The following is an 18,886-nucleotide window of genomic DNA, read 5'->3' on the forward strand; positions in this document are numbered from 1 at the left end:
CATGAGTCTTACACTGGGGACATGCTTTCTTGTCATCTCCTTACGGTATACCCATGGATGCTGTATTTTCAGCCCTGTCCAAGTACTGGGTGTGCTCACTTAGCTGCAGACTTTTCCTTCCACCATTATTCAACTTCAAAAATCCCTCCCATTGGTCTGCATTTCCAATGCTTTTTTAGTTACTTACACAAGGACTATCTTAACAGGATCCCCATTTAGATGATTTTTTCAATACAAACAGTGCCCAAAATCATTATTGACAAAAATCAGTGATAAACTCGAGCAGAACCTTACTGAAGCTGTGTGACTTTGACAGCACACTCCTACAGCAGCTTTCCGAAACTGTACATTAAGAAAACCTCATAGAAGCAGTAAGAGTAGAAATCCCAACTCAGTATTTAGAAGGAAAACAAGCTGCAAAGAACAGTAGGTAAACAAAAAATAAATGATTCCAATTGGGCAGGAGAAAGAACAGTCATTACAACAAACTGCAGCAGCGCTCAGAAGACAGAAGCACAAGAACTACATGCTTCAGAGCTTCATATTGCTCCCATTTACATCTGCTGTCAAGATGTCCTGACTTGTTCCTATTTTCTCCTAGTTATTGGCCCAACGTCAGCACCTATCAGACCTGTCTGCCTTTCTGTTACACACGAGGACAACACTGAGCATTCAAATTCCATTTCTTTAACAGTCATGCTGTTTTCAGATACCATTTCTGAGGACAGAACAGAATCCTTTATTTTGTAACATACAAACATTTACATGTAACACAAATGCAGACATTCAAATTTCTCCTTCTCCTTTCCCATTTTTAAAACAGTCCAGGACTGTTTGATTGTTTTTTCTTATTTATCACTATTATTTTTCACCCTTAGACTCCCACTGAATATCTCAGACCCAATATTCTTTCTTACAAATTGCTACAAAGAAGGGCACAGTAATCTGTTTATTTCATTAGAAACATTCCTGTTTGTTTAAAAATCCTGATTTGAATGCCAGTTTGAAATTCATCCATTTCCTACACTTTTCACCTATTTAATATATTCTATGCTGCCTTAATATTCTTCCAAACTCTTAAACAAAAAAATCGTGGAATATGAATATCTAATACAAAAACCTATCATTATCAGCTAAACTGATAATCTCATCAGGCAGATTTATTTCCTGAACCACAGGCACTGTGACACTGCTGAACAGCAGCTCAGGTTACCAGGCCCAGCATCATCCAGCTGCTTTAATTTACTATTTTAAAACACTGAGAAGTAAGACTGAGCAAGGGGGAGGGAAATAACTCGTGGTACAATTGGAAAATTAAGCCAAACGACTGAAGTTACAATTTCAAAAGATTACTGTGGTGCTTGTTACTTTAAAGTGATGCCTATGAACTCCCTAGCAACTGTAGGAAAGGTGACATTTTCAAGCTCTATTTCCTATCCAAAGTCTTCAGGCTGCCAGAAGATAGATTGTTTCCCCTGCAGTAATGCTAGAAACACACAAACAAAACTTTAAAAGTAGCAGTTCTCCACCGTTGCGCTGGCAGAGATCCAAAGCTAAAACTCCTACAGGATCCAATATACTTAAATAGCCTTTCCATTAATAGGATGAATAAGATTCCTTCTTTTAAAAGCTGGCACTGTTACAGATACTTGCCAATTAGGCCCATAATTCTAGAATTTTCTAAGAACGACTGTTCTGAAATTGTGTTTTACTATAGCAACTTTACTTCTCCTAATTTGCATAAAATACAAAAGTTTTGTGAGTTTTTCTGGAGTAGACGTAGAAATCAGCTTCCCTCCACACAGAGAAAGTCCTCCTTGCATCATGCATCTGCTTTTTCTAGGTCGCAAAGTATTGCAAAAGCATAGAAAGTGGCAAAGCAGCCCACATAGCTTTGACCTTGCTTGCAAGTTGATGAACAATCATCTGTTGTTAAGAGCATCACACAATCAGCTGTTTCGGCATGAAAGAAATTTTATTCAGGAAAATGTCCTGAACAACTAGAACTACACATGGTGGTAGCACAAGAAATATTTCATGAAGGTGGTCTCTAGCAACACAAGAGCACAGAAACAGAAGACAGAAGCTAGCTTCCTAGGCTGCAGGCCTCTATATACCACAGGAATTCCAACAAAATCCTATAAACCTAAGTCATGGCAAAACCACAACCTCTGCTCCACAGGCTTTGCATGTGAGGACAAGTGCAGAAAAGACAGGTTAGTTACTTAGGGCAACTATCAAATATGCACTGCCTGCATGCATTCAGAGAAACAAGAAGCAAGTTCAAGCAGCCTTCCACCTCTTCCTCAGCTGAGAATGCAGATCTTTGGAGACGACAGCAGCGGAAATCTGCAATGACGGGCTTTTCAACATGCAGCTGCTCTTGAGAGGGAGGAACTCAGCTCCTCAGCCACCTGCAAGTCCTCAGGACTGACACATTGTGCCTGCTTGAGGCTCTGGCCACCTCATGATGAGCAAGACAGCATGCTTTCTCAGGGCTGCAGATAGCAAAGACCTGGCTATACTATTGTGAACCAGCAGGGGCTCCCAAAACAGCTACTTCTGTTACCACGAACTTCATTTCCTAACAAAATATCAAGGAATAAAACTCTCACTGAAACTCTTGGATAAACCTGCTTTTAATTCATATAGATGTCCTCAGGCTGTTCAGTATGTCTCACATGGCTTTCTGTCCTGTTCTCATGGAGACAGGTTTCGGATACTGTCATTTAACAAACACTACAAAGTTTTGGTTTTCTTCTTCTATCACCGGGCAGCTACTCCCAGCACCATGCTTCCTTCCACCCTGTGCTGCTGCTTACTAGTGCTGTATCAAATTAAATAATCAGTCAATTATAGCAGCCCCAATATTTACTTTGGAGACTTTCTGTTAAGTTGATGTTTCTTTTTAACAATCTGTGTCTATACAGAATACACAGTAACGGTTCCCAAATGAAGCTACCCCAAAGAGGTTAGTGCTGTGTCCTCAAAAACATTTATTTTCTTCCATTTCCACGTCCACCCAATAGGTGGACATAAACAAACAAACAAAATTTGACAAAATTCTTTCCCCAAGTCAGAAGGAACAAGAAAGTACTAAAACACTGCTGGAAAATTCTGCCGCTTAAGAGCAAACTTCAAACAAGCATGTAAGACAGTTGTAGCTTTTATAGTCCATCTGATCAGATGAATCAACTCCTCATCATATGGCATTTCTTGTGCTAGAAATCAATGTGCAGACTGTCACCAAAGAAGCTGGTAACAATCCAAAGGTTTTTTTCAGATGTCTTACAAAAACTAGACCAAAAGAAAGGGAAGACACTATTTTAGAGTACCTACTAAAAGGAAAAAGAGGTTACAATATAAAGCCAGAAGCTATGAAATCAGGAATAATATTTTTCATTTTCTGTACCCTTGATTTTGACTTGGCTTGTTTTTATGGCAAATTAACACTTCAGTGCTGCAAAAAAGGAATCTTAACCCTAGCATATAACATATGATGTACCTCCAGTAAAGGAAAGAAAATGTTAAATAAACTGTCCTGGACCTCATTTGGAATAGTATATGTAGTTCTGGCCACTAAAATTAATGAGATTGTATTCAAACTCAGATAAGTACAAAAGGAAGTTACCGGGCAATACTGTGCATGGGGAAAGTAGAGAAATCCACATCTCCTAATCAATAAAAACAACTTGTCTATTAGGGTTAACATCAGTAAAGCACGGAGGAAGCAACTGCAATATCTAAATGCGCTCAAGAGAATAAGTGCAGCAAGTGAAACTCAAGTATTGCAACTAAAAGACAAAGTCAGCTCAATGGTAAACATGAGGAACACATTAAATTTATTTTAAAAACACGGGCAGTTTTCTAACCCTCCAATTAGTGATGCTTAGGCTGATCAAAAATAGCATGAGGGGATGGCAACAGGTTTTCTGCAAGCACCAAACACACAGGGTAAAAGCAGAGCAGTTTACTGCATTTGTGATAGGATAATCATGGCAAAAGCAGTTTTTGATGCACTGAAGTTGATGAATGCTTTTCTGCTATTAGGACTCATTTCCTTAAATGGGCTAACATTAGATGTTGTGCTGCAAGCGAATAAAATAGCAAAAAATTTCAATAGGAATTGGTTAGTTCCAATATTTGAAGGAAAGGAAGATGGACCAAATTTGTCTCGAGCATCTTTATATGTATTTACTAATGGAATGAACTAGCAGTAGCTGATAACACGTATTTCACAAACTCTACTAAAAAAAAAAAAAATATTTCCTTCATAGTTTGTTGCCTAAAATCACTGTTCAACAGCATTTGTGTTTTATTTAATGTTTTATGGTTTAAGTTGATACTATAACTGTCAAAAATAGTCTAATTTCTATAAATCTACAGAAAAATCAGGCAAAAATACATTTGATAGCAGGAAAAAACAGCTTAGAGAAGAAATTCCTGCAACAGGCATAGCATAAAAGCAATAGATCAACTTCTCAAGGTGGAATTATTTGGGATCCCAAAACTTTGAGCCAGTTCATTAGCACATCATTCAAGAAATTCCTGACATACCAACTGATTTGATAATTCATTACACAACACAGTAATGAGGGGCTTGCAATGGTGATAACAGTTCCACAGTCTACTGGTTTCTTGTTGCAGCTTTAGTGATAATTTCACACCAAATTAGTATAAAATTCCAAGTCCAATAATTATCAAGACCATACGTGTCTGGGTCAATGTACATACTTGCTCAGCTTTCACTTTCAACAGTGAACAGCGTCCTTCCCATTGCAAAGAGCCTACATTTAACAACGCTGTGGAAAAAAAATTGATTAGTAACTGTATTATTTATTTTGTTCCCATAGGAGAAAACAAAGACTCCTTACTCTTCGTATCCAGCTGAGCGCGATACTTCTCAAATCCTTTGAGCCGAACTCGTTCTCCCAAGAGCTGAAGAAACTCTTCAAAGGCTGGACCTGCCGATTCGTTATTGTACATTTCCTCTTCTGTGCTTTGCCCAGCTTTGCAGTACATGATACCCACCTTAAGTTGGTAACTTAACTGCAAAGAGACAAAGACAAAATTTTGTACGTAGGACAACTGATATAATAGCTCATTTACTGTATCCACTTCAGATTGTTTTTTTATTAAACCCTTAATAAACTAAGAAAGAAATGCCAACAATCAGTCTAACTTCCAAAAGCTTCCGATTTTCTGGAAGGAAACTTATCTGAATATACTGTGATTTGCTCTGAAAGTTCCTGAAATAGGTCACCAGACAGCATCTTGGAACTTGCTGAGGTGACACGGACAAACTTAAATCAACTAAAATTCACTAACTTTGACTTATTATTTTTACAGTGAGACATTTTAAAAGTCCTCAGAAATGGTTCTGTTCGTTCTCTAAATGAAACATTTTAAAATTTAAAATTTTTAAAAAGCACAACACTATTACTATCTAAAAGGAATGGTGACAAAGTATTAAAAATCAGAAAACAAGCAGGGGAAAGAAGAAACGTAAAGGCTTAGTTGCTCTGGCTGGAGAAATCGAGCACGTGTAATAAGTCACAGTTCTGGGCCACCTACAAAACATTCTTTCTTTTATCCTCTGACACAGTAACTACTAAAATTTTATCTTCTAAATATGCCTAATTTCTTTTGTGAAAATATGAGTACAGCATATCTACTACTTACAAAATATCTATTACTTATAATATATAAGTAATATATATATACTTATATATATTATAATAATAATTATTATTATTATTACTATAATATAAGTAATAATACTTATCAATCTATTACTTATGGAAGAAACACTCACAGGCCAACTTCCAAAATTACAAGTGCACTTCCCACATTATCAGCAGAGTCCCTGACAGAGACTGTCCAGGAATACTCATTGTTCAGATGTGTGCTCTCTGCCCTCTCCGAGGGAAATCCGATGGGTGAAGGTGCTTCTTGGAACCACAATGCTTCAGCTGTTTTGTTAATGGCAAGCTTCTGAAATTTCACTCAAATTAGGACTAAGCACACCTACACTATTTAATTCTCAATTTTAAACGAAGGAAAGATTTTCCAGGGCATAAAAGGGATCCTCAACTTCCAGAAGCAATGCAATAGCTGCCCTTTGCACCTTTGAAAATGTCAGCACAAAGAGTTAAGGACCATGCTGAAAAAGTACAATACCATATTAAATCTGATGAAATTAAAACAAAACCAAAACCAACAGAATTCCTAAGGACAATACAAGCTGCTATAGAAAAATAAAGCTCTGCTGGAAGAAAGACACTCAGCCCCCTTAATACAACTTCTCCTTCTAAATCTAGGTTTTTTAAGAAGTATAACTCAAAATAAGAAAGGAGGAGTTGAAGGAAGAACTGCAGTGTGGTAAAGCTTCTGGAGAAGCAGCTTCATTTTAATAATCTGGAAGCATTTCCATATATAAATATGGGGGAGAAATGCACTTTCAGTATCTATGTAACGCTCTGAAAGACAGCAGAAAGCACATCTCAGATTTAACCAGTCAGCAATTTTATAATATAAATACAGATTTACATTAAAAGCCAAGTGACATAGTACAGTATTTCCATAAATTCTTATTGGAATAAATCAGCAACTACCCTGATATTCAAATTTTTAAATCATCTTAGAACGCAAACCTGAAGTTACCATGAACTATGCATTCAAGAAAAATAGTAGATCCTAATTAGTCAGGAAGGTACCATTGCCATACAGACTGATTAGATTGCTTCTTTATATAGAACCATTCAAAAGAACACGTTCTAATAACACCACTAAAAGAACAGCTAGGTGAGAGCAATGTGGGCTGTATATAAAGAACAGCAGATGCTACATTGACATTAACAATCTGAGGGAAGTAAGGGACACAGAACTTGACATAAAACACCAGTGCAAGAACTGGGCCAAGCAGAGCTACTAGCCTCTGCAGTATATCTCCATTCTGAAACTGGACATCATATTCAGTTCAGATATCTACTTTCTTATGATATTGAAAGATTAGTAGAGAGAGCTCAGCCATAAAGAAATATACAAAATTTAGAGAAAATATGTTGCAGGCATGTTGCACTTGAAAAGTGCAATCTGTTTAGTTTATCATAAACAAGACCAACAGATGATTTAATCACTGCATGTAAAAACCTTCACCAAAAAAATCTCACACCAAAATGACTCTTAAGATGCAGCAGAGAAAAATATCAGAAGAAAAGTCTAGAAACTGAAAGATCAACGTCAATATGTGAAAATTCATAAATATGAAAACTAACAATTGCTTTAAAATCTCATTCAAATATTTTAAAAAAAGATACCATAGCTTAATCAAAACTGGCAAATAAGTTTTATTAAAGCATACAAATTTGTCAGAAGTAAGGGGATATTGGGTGAAATTAACTAAGTCAGACAAGGGTCACCTTATAGCCCTAACTCTTAACAAAACCTCCTACTTGCTACATCAAACAGGCACCTGTTCGTGTAGTAATAAAACAGTGTGACACACACAGCAAGAAAAAGTGATAAACAGTCTGTGTACCTAATTAGTGGAGCAGCTGTTACCCAAATTTGTTTTAGCTTGAAATTGATAAAAAATGCAGCTTCTAATTAGTACAGAGTGTGCTTATCTTTTGCTGTTGGAAGTGTCAAACTGTTTCATTACCACAAAAACAGGAAGATACTTTGATGTAGAAAGTACATTTTTAACTATCACCTGCCCTTAATAATTTTCAAATGTTTATGCAGTAGGAAAAAAAAACAAAACAACCCCATGCTACAACATACTGTAGGTTGCAATGACATCCAGGACTCAGAGTAAGGATATTTTCATCTTCAACTTTGTAACTTTCTGAAGTAATTTTGCAAAAGAGCTTTTCTAATTAGGAATCCAATAGAAATATTTTCACTATGTATTTAAATTATCTTATTGATTTTTTTTTTCTTTCCCTTGAGAAGATTTCCAATCAATATTATTTAAATTTGAGGTACTTGGCTGGCATTTCCATAAGGACCTTATCTTAGAATCCAGCAGATCATCTCTGGAGCCATCTTAGATTAAATTCCACCATTGTTTCCCTGCTGAAAAAGAAAACTTTGGGAAGAGACAGAGATGTACCTGGTTCAAATTGTCTGACAAACTTGATTCTGGATGAAAAGCAGATTCCTTTAGTCTCAAGGAATAACTCATTAATACTAAATACACTTTTGTAAACACTGCTCTAATACGCCGCAGAAAAGAAATGCCTCAAACCTATCAGTTTCTGACTGTGTGAAAGCAGAAAGTTATACTGAATATGAAATTCCTAAAAATTCTTTCCTTCTTTTAGCACGCTTTGCGTAAGCTCATCTCTCCTCATCTTAAGACACCTGTTGGCTCATCTCAGCGCCCACTCAAGGAGCCACTAATCCAGGATGCTCAGCAGCCACCTATTTCCTCAGCACATCATGGCATGCTCTTTCTGAAATAAACGAGCATACAAAACTAACTAGAGGGCAGAAAGCTTAGCTTGTTTTCCTTCCAGCAGGTATTTATTTGAGGATTCTCTATCTTGTACAGAACAGCTGACCAAATAATAACGAATGGTAGTCACCAATATTTTTTATAAGAACCATACTGTCCCCTGTGTGATGCAGATAATTCAATCTTTGAAATATAGCCATTCTATAATTGAAAATGTCAGACTGACAGCAAGAAGAAATAGTAACAGATTTCAATTCTGTGCAGAAAAGGCTGATTGTAAGTAGCAAAAAAGACCAGAAGACAGACAACAACTGTCTCAGTATTCAAAAATAGAGCTGTTAAACATCACTGTCAAGATTTTTAATAAAATTCATTTTACACACAGACTTTCATTTTGCTAAGCCTAAGCTATACAGCTAATAAATCTTGGTTCCATTTTAAAAGAGAACAGGGGACTACCCCTCAACTGAAAATCATCTACATAAAGAGGTTTAGAATATTTTGTCATGTAATGTGTTTCAAAAAGCCAAAAATGACCCATAGGCAGCATACCAATATAATGGCTGTGCCAAATACAATGTTACTATATTCTAATAAATCATTTGGTGACTTTGGAGATTACTGTTTTCATTATAAAGCAATAACTCCAGGGGAAAACAACTCCCTGCTCCATCTTTGAAAAACAATCACTTAATTTCTTTAAAAGTAAATTACTTTGTACAACTGCCATAACATTAATATAAAAAGTTAGAATACTTCCTGCAGTGAGTGATTAGTTAGAGAGTAAGTGATTTCACTAAAACCAAATATACTGCAAAACTAGGGAGAAAAGACACACAACTCTCCCCATAGACAAACTTGAGTTTTAATGGGACATTTTAATAAACTGATTTGAATCACTTAAAACTATAGGTAGTTTTGCCATTCTGTCAGTAATCTGAAAGTTTAAGACATTCTACAGCTTTGTACTTACCCCTTGTTCATCCAGCTTCATAAGCTGTTCTGTGACTTTAGGAGTGTTGAAGGCCAGCCTTAGGCAATGAATATTCAGCTCAGGAACCACATACTCAAGCACTTCTTTTAGGGGAAGTCCTCTGGCTGTGCAGTGCTTTGCAGTTGAAGGAATAGCATCTTCCAGCACAGAGCCTCTTAATGTCATAAGCTAAACACAGAGAACAAAAATAGCTTGCATGTTGAATTACGCACAGAATCAAGGTTTATTAACAAGAGCACTGGAGCAAAATGTACTTTTCCATGATTCTCCATGGAGTATGAGGACATCAGGTACTTTATGTTGCATGAAACAGACACCAACATGCAAAATGTCACTCATCCTGATAGCTAACAGTACTCAGAATATTTCAAATTATTCACAATTCTTCACATTTTTATTTTAGGAAAAAAGCATTAATTGGAAAAGAATAGCAGTAACATTTCCAGTGGAACATTTTAAAGTATAAAAGTGTGCTCCTCAGGTCTAACCACCTGCCACACAGGAAACTGAAGGAAGTAATTTTCCTACACTTATCTTGTTTGTAGCTAGTATAGTTCTAGTAATTTCCTCAAACTTTAACCAAAATAACCTTCACGTTTTCCTTCTGGACATTTTGAAATTACCAATTCACTGTCATACCTGTCCGTAGTATTTGTGATGTAAGCTGTAGTATTAGGAAATTCCTGCATCGTACATAACGAGGAGACTAATCTACCCACGCGGAAAAGCAAAAAAACACCACACCCCACGTGATTTAGCCTGTTCTCTTCTAGTCTCATTTTAAATTGTGCCTGAACTGCTCACCTCACTGGTTCTGAAAATGATCCTGTAGTTGTACTGAGGTCCGTTTTCTTTGATTTCCTCTGGTTTTTCTCTTCTTATGCTCACAGCTACTGGACCAAGGTTCTCATCTGCCCCAAAATAGTTCCAGTGTTCTTGCATATTAAAAACAAGCAAAACAGATAGAGTCAGACTTAGTTTCCAATTGCATTTTCACGCTGAGTTGTCATATTGGAAACAAATTGCCTATTGCACTAGAGTCAGTTCTGGTACCAGGATTTTGTTCTCGTCATTCTGTTCTCTAAAGAGCTGCATGTGCACAAAAAGGCTGAAATTCTGTGTCGCATTTTTACAAATAGAACTAAAATAGGATTTGTATTGGTTTTTAAAGTCAAATCCATGTTATACACACTGAGCTAAATTTTCCTCCCTAAAATATAAAAACAAGGGAACCAAACACAGCAAAGTGAGAAACTCACAACTCCACATTAAAAACATGAGCAGTAAACAGTTGTGTTCGAAAGATTTAAGTTACTTATTTCTGCATCAGAAGAAGAGATAGTCTTATAAGTTACTAGAAAGGTGAAAAACTGAAGAAGAAGATGAAGGTGTCTTTAAACTTGAAAACACAGACACAAAAAGAAAAACATAGCTATTTAACAGCTAAGTGTTAAGAATTGAGTCTAAAACTAGTATAGCTGGGGTGATGGCAGAGAGGAGAACACAAGGTTGGAGAAATTGTTCACTAGCTGAGTAGTGGGTTTTTGATGTATGTTTTTGTATTTATTTAATCATAAATTATAAAGCCAAACCCTCGAATCTTGTCTGATGGTGGAGTCACATTACCATGAATTCAGTAACTTATAAACAAAGCTGCGCATATTTGAAGTAACAACTGAACTTAAAAATACAATACTTGAAAATTGAAGAGAATGTAAAAAAATAGAAGTGAAGCATTTCACAAGAAAAAAGTCCTACATCATCCCATTCCATATGCTGCATGTCTGCATATATGAATGAATTTATACACGCACAAAAATGGAAATTCAGAGCTATCTGAAATTTCAACACTTGAAAGAAGAAATGTGAAACTCCCTGGAATGATAACAAGAAAGGAGATCTAACCGTACTGCCTGTCCACCATCATATACACATTATTAGTTACTCATAAAAGAACCAAAATGAATTATCACTTCTGTTCTGCAGGGATGAAGTAAAAATATTTGAATATCACCATCAAGAAATGTATCTACAGATATACTAAAAATAGATAGCAAAACACACTCCTTCCCAAGTGAATGGCAGTAATTTTTCCAAAGCATAAATCACTATCTTAAAAATTCAAAAAAAAATTTCTTTTAATTATCCATGCCGATTCTTGTTACACTTCCCTCCAGCAGATTCCACACTTTTCAAGTAGGTTCTCTCTCTCTGTGAAGCCATGCATGTCCTAGAATTACACCTTTATTTTCACAAAGAAAGGCTGAGCTGTTCATCCCTCAGGTCTCTATACTATCATTCTGCCTTTTGTCAGTGTTTTCCATTCAAAGATTTCAGAGCATAAAAGACCCAAAAGAAAGCAAGTGTGCTTTCTACTGAATTCCTCTATAAGTCCTCAAGAGCCAATACCCTGCACAGAGGTCATTAACATTCAAAATTCTTTTTCTATCCTGTAGGATAACCTGTAAATATTGTCATGGGTCTTGAGCGACCGAATTAGTACTAAGTGAGGAAATCAGGAATAAGTTAAAGCATACACATAAGCCTAATGAAATCTTTATATCACTCAATTGATAAAAGCCCTATAGATGCCACAGAGAATTTCTGTTGTTTAAAAATCCAAGACGTCCTATTAACATCCTATATTTTTTCACCCCAGGATGTTTATAACTCTTCAAACAGTCTGCTGCAGAATGAGGCAAGAACAATCACTGAGAATATATATGTATATATATTCTATATAAGACCAACTTTCCACCTGAGACAAATTTTCCTTCAGCACAGTCTGCAGCTTCCAAAATCTGAGTAAGCTTTGCTACCTCCATCCTAACTTGGTGGATTAAAAATACTGCACAATATATACGTACCTTTACTTACACAACAGAAAATGCCAGAGAAACAAAGGAAAGTTGTTGTTAATACCTACTAAAAGAGTCCAAAAATTACACTAGAGTCTCTTTTGCATCTATCATCCAATAACAACACCTGCAACGATAATCTATTCCTTCCACATAATTATAGATTCCAGCCAAGTCACCATGAGCATCTCACCAAATTACCTTGAAAGTAAAATGGACTGTGTCTATGAAACTACTTTCATTCAGTAGCCTTTTTATTTTTTCAAAAACACAAAGATTAAAAGGGCCTGCTGCCTTGACTACCCAAGCCACCTTTCTTCACTGTCAGTGATATTCATAATAGAGATGCAACCTTCTCTTCACATACAGATGTTTCTGCATCATCACTTGTTTCACATTAGAGACAACTGTCAATTTGAACCAATTTTACTTGATTTTTTGTTCCTCATGACCTACTTGAAGTTCTATCACAATCATGCCTCTGGGGGAAGGACAGTAGGAAAAAAAAAATGTTTTTGGTATTTTTATAACTGTGGGGCTTTGGCATATCTAACAACATATCTGAAGGATGCCTTTTTACAGAAGCCAACACAACAAAATCACTGGCAAAAAAAATTTCCCTGGCTCATATTCTATAAACAAGCAGAAGCATAGTCACTTAAAAATTCAGGTAAAAGCCATTTTTTTTTTAATTTCTTTAAGCCATAAAACTAATAAAAAAAAGAAATCACAGCTCTTCCTCTCCACTCAGCCTCAACATTGACACTAATACCTGTTACCTCTCACAGCTAGCCTTAGGACTAGATTATGCTGAGTTCATCTAATTCATGTTAATAGCTACTAGAAATAAATGAAAATATAATGGTGGCTGCCAAGAGACTAGCATGAGGGTGTGCTTTCCCTTTGGAAATAGCTTCAGTGCTGTGACCCTGCTCATACCTTCTTCCTGTCATACTACTTGCTTTCTCTGCTCAACTGGCACTGGCTTTTGGCATTTTTGATTGTGAGGAAACCTGATCTGATTCACCAGAACTGCAAAAAAACAAACAAACAAACAAAAAAACCTGAACAATACATAGAGGAATTTATTATAATGGCAAGATTTCTGCTTGGTATGTAGATTGAACTGTCCCTATCACATTTTGAGAAAACAAGAGGACTGGTATGAGAAAGGGGCAAGAATAAAGCCTTATTTTTAGCGCTGAAACACAGCTCATCAGGTCAGTTACAACACAAAGCTGCACTGCTTGCTGCTGACTGCAAAACTCTGACCAGAGTAGTGAGGAATCAGTTTGCGTCAGAGGGAGCGTATATGAAAGGGACTGCAGACAAAGCTCTCTAAGCACAGACTCTCCCCTCCAAACATACTTCATCCTGTTCCATGCATCTGGCTTAGAAGTAATCAATATTTTTCAGCACTCTTTTCTCTTCAAATGATGCGGACCAGCACCCTCAAAAAACATTTAGCAGTGTCTGTCTCTCAGCCCTAAAAGACTGCAGAAGGAAGAGATGTGACAAGAACCACCCAGCCAAGGGACAACGCAGGAAAGAAGAGACAGAAGACGGACATACACCAAGAGGCAAGGGAAAAATGGGAGATGAGATCATTAGCTGTAATCCACAGTTAATGAGCTGAAGTTTCTCTGGAATGACCATCCACTTATTTTAACTAGGCATTCCTGTTGCTTTAATCTGCAGGAAACAAGCTCTTTAGAGCTGCCTTCATTAAGCAAATGAAACCCAATCCTGGACACCAGTATCCAAGGAATAAACATTTGTCAGGTCACTCATTAAGCCAACACTGTCTTTCATGAGACACAATAGCAAGGCACAGTCCTGCAGACAGAACTGGTTTTTTTTTTTTTTTTTTTTAAACTCAAGGGAATTTAGTCTGCAATTATTTTTGATTTTTTTTTTTTTTTTCCCAAGAACAGAACATTGTCCGATCTGCATCACAGTGCCAGAATCATTTTGGTGAGGAGGTATCTGGATCATGTTTGGGCTTTGCTCATTCCTATGGAATGGAAGTTTTGTTCTGATTTATTGTCTCCTTCATACATCCAACGGAAATGATATTTCTTGGTTTCAACAGAATCACACAACAAAACAATCATACTCTGTATTTTCAGACATAAATTCCATTAGATAAAGCAAGTTCTGATCGAAGAAGCAAAGAGGTAAAATGTTTAAGTAGCAATTTTATATATATATAATATATATATAATTTTATATATATGTATATACACACACACATATGTACAATTTATAATATATACATATATAAACTTCATGCAAGTGTTACTCTTATACGTCAGCCTAACTTTATATGTTGGTTAATATAACATTATCATTAACATCAGATTGAACATAACCATTAGCACCAGAATAAACAAAATCTACATACCTTTCTGATAGAAAAATTTTCGGTAATAATATGCACCAAGGTCTACATGTTCAACAATGTATCTTTTCACTCTGTCTAGATGTAAAATCAAATTCTCCTTGGGAACTTCTAGAACTGCCACTCCAGCATTTGTACAATGAGAACTCAGAGTTGACTCAAACGAGGCACTTTCACATCCACTGAAGGAACCTGAATTAGATTTGGAAAGGCTGATCTTCCTCTCCCCTTCCCCGCCAATCTCATTACGAAAATAAGGACAGCTCATCACAAGTTCATTGCTTTTATCATCCCCCTGATCCATGTTGAGACTTCCTTTTGAATTCAGATCTTCAGTGCTGCCCATTGGAGAATTGAAACTTGCAGAATGGGATAAGGGCCCAGAGACAAGTGATGCTACAGCAGCAGCAGATGCTCCTGTTGTTGTGTTCCTTCTTTTAATAACATTATGCCTGTTGATCGCTGCTTCATTTAAATCAAACAAAATACTCTGTACATCATAATGAGCAAAACACTTAGGACAAGTCCAAGGCTTGACACTATCTTCTGACCTGTTATCTTCAAGATCTGAAGATTTCCCAAGCTCCCCTTCACCTTTGGCATTACGCAGCTTGCGAAAAATGGATGAATCTCCTGTTTCCGATTTTGAGCGTCTCTTGAGTGGCTTCTCTCTTTCCTTAAAGAGCCTCAGGTTCTCTCTTTGAGTAATAGGTCCATCAATCACATCTAGAGAGAAGCCTGAACCCTTGCTTCCACTGGCAATCAGAAGTTCACTGAGCTTAGTTGTGCCTGGGCTTCTCTGATCGGACTTTTCATCTTTATAGCCCTTTAGTAAGTCAAAAAAACTTTCCCCTGAAGTTCCCTGCTTATCTATTGAAGATGTGCTGCCATACTCTCTATGCAGAGATGGTCCAGATTTAAACGTGGGTGAAATACATTCATCAAAACTATCCACATCAAGCTCACTTATGGTAATGTCGCTGTTGCTGCGCTGTCTTATTCTGCGAAGAGCTTTCCTGGGGGAACTGGGATAGCCATCAGGTGTAAGAAACCTGGAGTCTAGATTCTCAGATTGTCTGGTCTTGCTTTTAAGTGTGTTCTGAATACTCTTTAACATGACAGAATCACTAGCATTCAGGTTAACAGAGCTTCCTTGACTCCCAGGACTGCTTTTAGAAGATATGCTGTCAAGACAACTGGCAGTTTCAATATCTTGACTAGACCTGCTTGTTTCCTTGATGTTCTCCTTCCTAGGCGGCCAATCAGCAATTCTTGCCCTGACCCCCATTTTGGGGACTCCAGGAGTAGAGGTAACATGATGGGAACTTTCATTGCGAGGAGGTCCAACTGGAGCCATGACTGCGGATCCTAAGCTGCCATTCTGTGACCTAAAGCGCCTCATGTAAAAATCATCCGAGTGGACTTTTGTGGTGCCATCTGTTCCAACTGACACACCAGTGGCAACAGCCCTTTCGGTCTGGGACCGCTTCAAGCTGGTCATGATCTTTCAGTATGTTCAACCTCAGTAAGTTCCAAAAGGAAATACAGTCATTTCGGCTTTTTAAATGCACAGTTCTCTTCTGGAGAATAGACTCCAAAACATAAAATGGTTGCATGAGATCTTAACCGTGGACATTTAAGGATACAATTAAATGCAAAACCTCTAGAAAATGCAAATATTCAGTAGGTTTTGAGAAGTAGCAACTTCTTTCAACTTTTGCATCTTAAGAAGTAGCCATGTTCCAATACATTCAAGTTGTTTTAACATCACTTGTGCTCCAAAACATCAGAGCAGTAATCCAGTTGTTTATGCTTCCTTTAATCCTAGAACAGAGAAAAAAGGATATAAAAGCATTATTCATTTTATATGCAACTCATAACTGTAGCTATCAGAATAATTGTTACACAAAATTAATATTTCTAACATACATGCTTTTAAATCTCAATGATTATTCAAAAATGCATGCTTGTGTTATGCAGTAGTATAGAGATTTCTGGATATTGGTGCCTTCTTAAAAAAAAACGTTTTACAGTGGACAGTTATACAAAGCACAAGTAGAAAACTTATTTCCACAGCTGAAGGACACGTGTAACATCCATTTCCTGTACAATCTATCAATGAGACAGATCAGGAATCCAAATTTTTTAAAAAGTTTATAAACAAAATAATTACCATTTGCAAGTCAGACATCCTTGGTTGCAACGAGGTATTAACAACGCCTATTCAATTTTTCCATTAATATAAACAATCATCATACGCTAACAAAAAAGGAAGGAAGCTAATTAGCAAACAGATTAGAAAGCGACAAAAGGAAGAATAACATTTATTCTGTTTTAAGACAGCCTTATTTGCAAATTAACTGGATAGTCCTAAAGCATGTATTCCCCCGCCCAGATTTCACAATGTATATGAAAACTAAAGCTAAATAGAAACACATACTTTTAAACAACTTGATATGAAAAGCTTCCTTTATTTCCCCAGATAACAAAATACCATCTGCCACAGATCCTGTATAATCCAGCTTTACAAAGCTATGAAACTTAAATGTTTTCCCATACCTCATCAGTACCAAAGTGATTACAAAGCATTATACCATCCTTTGAGGAGCTAAAAAAACCAACCACAAATATGCCCTTGCTGGTGGAAGACAAAAGCATGAGATTGTCACGATAAAATCCTGCATTGCTGTGCACATCCTTTAATACAAAGAAGTTAATAATTGTCAAAGGCTGAACCAATTACACAAAATGTGGCCTTTTAAATATTTGCCAATCACGTATGCAGAGATGCTGCTGAACCAGCAGCATGTTGACAGTACAGTATTGTCTACAAATCAAGGCTTTCTGATGCTACCACAGAAACCAGTGCTTGCTGCAGTCTCTACTCAAAACTGTATAGGACTTTGCTCTACAGTAATGAAAATATCAAGCCAGGGCACTTTCTTCTTCTAAGACAGCACGTTTTAACTTCACTAGCCATAACTTACACTGTTTGGAAACAATAGCTGCTATTCATATAAAACTGCACATACAAGGAATACTCCAAATGTAAGCTAACTGCAGTGCACACGAACAGTTACTCTCCTTCTGGTTCTGCTGCAAGAACTATGGAATAATGGGGCTTTTTTTCCATCTAAATAATTAGAATACATTAGAAAGATTGTCTACTTATGTAGCTGTTGCAAAATTACTGAATTTGAAGCCATACAAATTTTAAGCATCTTATAATTTTCAAACACAGTCCACTTTGAGAAGCAACGAAGCTGGTGAAATTTCATCTATAGATTAGAGGAACAAAGCACCTGTACATAACTGAGGATTCTGCCTATGCTGTAGCAAAATATTTATGCAATAAATTCTACGCACTGTATAGCCCTTTGAAAAGGTCTATATAGATTCGTTTTATAGAATAATGAAAAAAAAAATAAACAGAAAACTCAGAAGAGGAGGACGATGAGCTACAAGGAAGAGAGAAGGATTAAACTGATGGTAGCGTTCCAAACAATGAACAGCTGTCTACTTTCATAAACTCCTCTCCACAGCCTGTAACTACATACAAACTTTCTGCCCTCACCATTCCTCTTCTATCATCAGTACCTATGAAGCAAAATATATGTTTGCTTCCCCCCCAACAAATGCTGATCTCAGAAACTGATAACCCACTTGTACAAGTTTCTCATTAACTCAAGGGCAGAAGTTCATGCATAGCTCTATAAATTCCCAAGCTTGGTGTTAACCATATAAACATTGAAAACGCTGCTAGTTTCTGTTCAAGTCCATTCCATCCACCCACCCAACCCCACAGGGACAACTATTCTAAATAATTAAGGACATGTGTATGATGTAATCTATATACATAAATACATACTATATACATAAAAAATTAAGCATTCTGCAGAAGTTATTCTTGACTACATTCATTAGTTACACGACCAGACTGTACGTTTTCCAAACAAAGCACTTTCTCTGTTTCTGAGTCAGCACTGAAGATGCCTTACTCTGGAGACCCGCAGCTCCATTTTCCTCTTTTTTTTTTTTTGCAACGGTCCTACTTCATATGCTGTAGCAGCTGGAATATACAGGTGGCATAAGAAACGATTAAGGACATAGTTAATGAAACACTCTGAAGAATTGTATGTCTTGTCTATGTCTCTGTTGATATTAATTACATC

The 18,886-nt window shown here is 36.7% G+C and overlaps 1 protein-coding gene across 5 annotated transcripts in view; it reads right to left on the reverse strand.

The window, feature by feature from the left end:
- Positions 1-18,886, reverse strand: part of SIPA1L1 (signal induced proliferation associated 1 like 1) — a 192,025-nt gene that overhangs the window by 51,897 nt on the left and 121,242 nt on the right. For all 5 annotated transcript variants that reach the window (XM_042875745.1, XM_042875831.1, XM_042875576.1 and 2 more), the window contains 4 exons: positions 14,718-16,538; positions 10,260-10,390; positions 9,435-9,623; positions 4,875-5,049 (listed from right to left, as the gene is read on the reverse strand). In XM_042875745.1, coding sequence (XP_042731679.1) covers positions 4,875-5,049; positions 9,435-9,623; positions 10,260-10,390; positions 14,718-16,215 — 1,993 coding nt within the window. In that variant the 5' untranslated portion in view covers positions 16,216-16,538. The remainder of the gene's footprint in view (positions 1-4,874; positions 5,050-9,434; positions 9,624-10,259; positions 10,391-14,717; positions 16,539-18,886) is intronic.

The sequence above is a fragment of the Lagopus leucura genome, unplaced genomic scaffold (assembly GCF_019238085.1).
Source record: "Lagopus leucura isolate 7727_CA_CO unplaced genomic scaffold, USGS_WTPT01 Super-Scaffold_1, whole genome shotgun sequence".
Lineage (NCBI taxonomy): Eukaryota > Metazoa > Chordata > Aves > Galliformes > Phasianidae > Lagopus > Lagopus leucura.